At 52.1% G+C, this 3,241-nt stretch overlaps 1 protein-coding gene across 1 annotated transcript in view; it reads right to left on the reverse strand.

The window, feature by feature from the left end:
- Nucleotides 1–627: 627 nt before the first annotated feature.
- Nucleotides 628–3,241, reverse strand: part of plxnd1 (plexin D1) — a 56,621-nt gene continuing 54,007 nt past the window's right edge. Inside the window, 3 exon segments of the mRNA XM_062531425.1 lie at nucleotides 628–871; nucleotides 2,165–2,239; nucleotides 2,399–2,539. Of these exon segments, the coding sequence (XP_062387409.1) occupies nucleotides 755–871; nucleotides 2,165–2,239; nucleotides 2,399–2,539 (333 nt within the window). The 3' untranslated portion in view covers nucleotides 628–754.

Below are 3,241 nucleotides of genomic sequence, written 5' to 3' on the forward strand. Positions count from 1 at the left end.
CTTCCCATGTCTTCTTCTAACCAGCAAGCAAAGCATGATGGGATCTGTATGCAAAAAAAAAGTAAAAGGCATTTTTTGTTTTTTTTACTTGAAGCACCATGAAAGAAAGAAAAATCCACTTTTTTTTGGACAATCAGACCTGAGAACAGTGCAGACTACAAAGAGAGGGGAGGTCCCATTTTGCCAGTTCACTACAAACACCATTCTGTTCCTAACGACAGAAGCGTTGTCCCCCCTCAGCAAGACATATAAATACTAGTGAGGACGATTACTGTTCAGTCCAGTGCATCAACAGCTCTCAGAGCAGGTCAGTGCTAAAACAGGGCTGTGGAACCGCGGGTTCCAGCGCGACCAGCCCGAACCCCCCCGACCATCCCACCCCACCCGCCCACCCCTCCCTCCCTCCCGCAAGGGAACCCACATCAGCAGGGAACGTGTGAGAGAGCGACCTTCTTACACCGTCACACATAAACACACATCACAGAAACAGAGATGAGGCAGGGAATAGGAACGTTCTCCAGAGCTCTCTCGGTTCTCTCTCGGTTCCCCTTGTTCTGTCATTCGATCCCAATCCGTGAACTTGTCCTGTATCCAACTAGAGGCCTCTTAGCCCCTCCCTCTCCACCCCCCCCCCCCCCCCCCCACTGCATTGGTTCACCATTCCGGTCATTCAGCAGAAAGTCTTTTAACACAACGTTTTGTCCCGGTCGAGCAGAAGGCGCCAGGGTTGTGTTCGAGGCACGTGATTGGGCCTTTAGGCCTCACTCTGGCACTCGTAGATGTTGTCCTCCACCAGGGCGATGACCTGCTCGAACTTATGATGCAGCTGTGTGCGGCGCGCCGTGGGGTTGGACTCCAAAGCGTTCACCACCTGAGAGAGAGAGAGAGAGAGAGAGAGGGGGAGAGAGAGAGAGAGAGAGAGAGAGAGCAAGGGGGATTTAGGGAAGAACAGAACAAGAGTTTGCGTGAGGAACGTGGAGAGAGAGGTCAGCACAAAAAAAAGGCAGAAGAAAGAGCAATGGAAAAAAAACCCACACACAAGAAGTACTTTAAGGACCATTCAAACACCCACATCCTCCACTGCTTTCAGAGCTAAACTTCCATGTCCCCCATCGCTCATGCGGAGAAGGAGGGGGCGAGGAGGGGGGTGACGGGGGGGAGAGAGAAAGCACGTCTTTCACACTCCATGCCCCCACAAAACCCACTCCGTCTGATCCCCGTTCCCCTGCTGGTATTATGGCACCCGCATCTCAGCTGCCTTTCAGCCCAGAGCTGCGTTCAGCACCAGCAGACCAGGCGCACAGACAGCGCAATCAAGGAGCCTTTCATGGGGTGCCTCGGCTGCTCACCGCTCCCTCACCACATTCCAGCTAGGCTTTAAAGTGTGTGTGTGTACGTGTGTGTGTGTGTGTGTGTGTGTGTGTGTGTGTGTGTGTGTCCTGCAAGCATATAAAGTTGTGAACAGTTGTGGCTATGACTATGAAGTACCTCGATGCCTTGCGACTATGCCAGACCTGAGACATAACCACACGCTAGCCCAACGCTAACCCAAACCAGAGGACATCACCAACACACACCAACAACCTTAACCACAACCTCCCCCATTACCATAACCTCCACCCCAGCCTTCCACTACATCGCCTCTCCTCTACATCCGGATCTTCCCAAACGAGCTACGAGTTGGGGCACAGAGAAGTGAGAGTGAAAGAGTAGATGACAGGCTTGCGGGGGTGTAGCATGAGGGACGTTTGATATTATCTCCTTGTGATCTAGCCCTGATGAAAGGAGATGTTGTGTTCCTGTTTGATGTTGTGGCACCCAGCTTGCGCCTGTAGTTGCCACACACACCATCAGAGCGTCTGGCCTGGGATCAGCCAGCAAGGCGCAGGTACATGCAGGCAGAGGCAGACACTGGCCACGCTCCTCTGACGATTGAGAAACGACACACTCTTATCGCGGCATCGTGCGTCACGCTCGGGCTCACGTCAGCTCTTAACACTCTCTGTTTTAACAGCATTTGTGTCGGTGTCCGTAAGTGTCTGGCGATCAACATCAGCGGACGAAAAAGGCAGGTGAGGAGCGGCCACAATGACTTGACCAGTATCTCCCCAACACCACATAGCCAAAGCAGACTGGCAGTGTTTTCCAGGTGAGAAGGTCTTACCTGGTTGCGGTATCTCTTGGCATACTTGTAGATTTCAGTCAAGGCCAGATTCGTGTTGAACTCATTGCGGTATTTCTGTAAGAGAGAAGGCAGAACGTGATGCTTCATACCGCCCATGACTTGTTCACAGCACCAGTCAACCACAACCAGAAGCAAGCAGTGTGTGTGTGTGTGTGTGTGTGTGTGTGTGTGTGTGTGTGTGTGTGTGTGTGTGTGTTGACGGCGCCCTCTCACCCTTGACTCCTCGGCCAGGTGTGCGTTCATCTCCTGCTCACTCAGCGGCGCCATCTCCTGGATCTGCCGATAGTAGCCCTGCACCCTCTTCTTGTACTCCGGGATCTCTTTGGCATAGAGCAGCTTGTTGGTGGGAGAGTCCTGTAGACACACACACACACACACACACACACACACACACACACACACACACAGGGCTGTTTACAGACACAGCTGAGAAAACCGGAGCTCTGGCTCTGGCTCCTCTCTGGGCGATGGCTGTCGAAGGAAACCCACGGCGATGTCAAACGCCGCTGGAGAGTTTCTGAGGTCCCTGGAGAGACGTCTGCTACAGCTCTTAGACAACTCGGGGAATTGTTGTGTTATTTCGGTGTGTAGCTGCAGCGTGTGGTTAAGCTAATGTATGTTATTGGCAAGGCCTCTAGTATACACAGCGGTTTTCTTCCCTCTGCGAACTTAAAACTTCCCCTCGCGCTGACCTCAGATCTGTCGGGAACAAATTAAGGGAGGGTCAATGTGTGTGTGTGTGTGTGTGTGTGTGTGTGTGTGTGTGTGTGTGTGTGTGTGTGTGTGTGTGTGTGTGTGTGTGTTCTCTGGGGTCGAAGAGCAGAAAACCTAAAGAATATGGTGCATGTGCTTGTAAGGAGTTGTTGTGACAGTAAATATGGGCATGCGTGGTTTTTTTTGGCTTGTTAGTGGTGTGTGGATGAGTGCTAACACTTGGGCGTGTGGAGAGTGAAAGAAGAGTGTGTGGAGATGTGGGGAGAGATCACAGAGAGGGTAGCTCTCATCTACTCTTTGAGATCTAGCCTCTCTTCCTGTCTAAAAGGTTACATCCTGCCC

The sequence above is a fragment of the Sardina pilchardus genome, chromosome 3 (assembly GCF_963854185.1).
Source record: "Sardina pilchardus chromosome 3, fSarPil1.1, whole genome shotgun sequence".
Lineage (NCBI taxonomy): Eukaryota > Metazoa > Chordata > Actinopteri > Clupeiformes > Clupeidae > Sardina > Sardina pilchardus.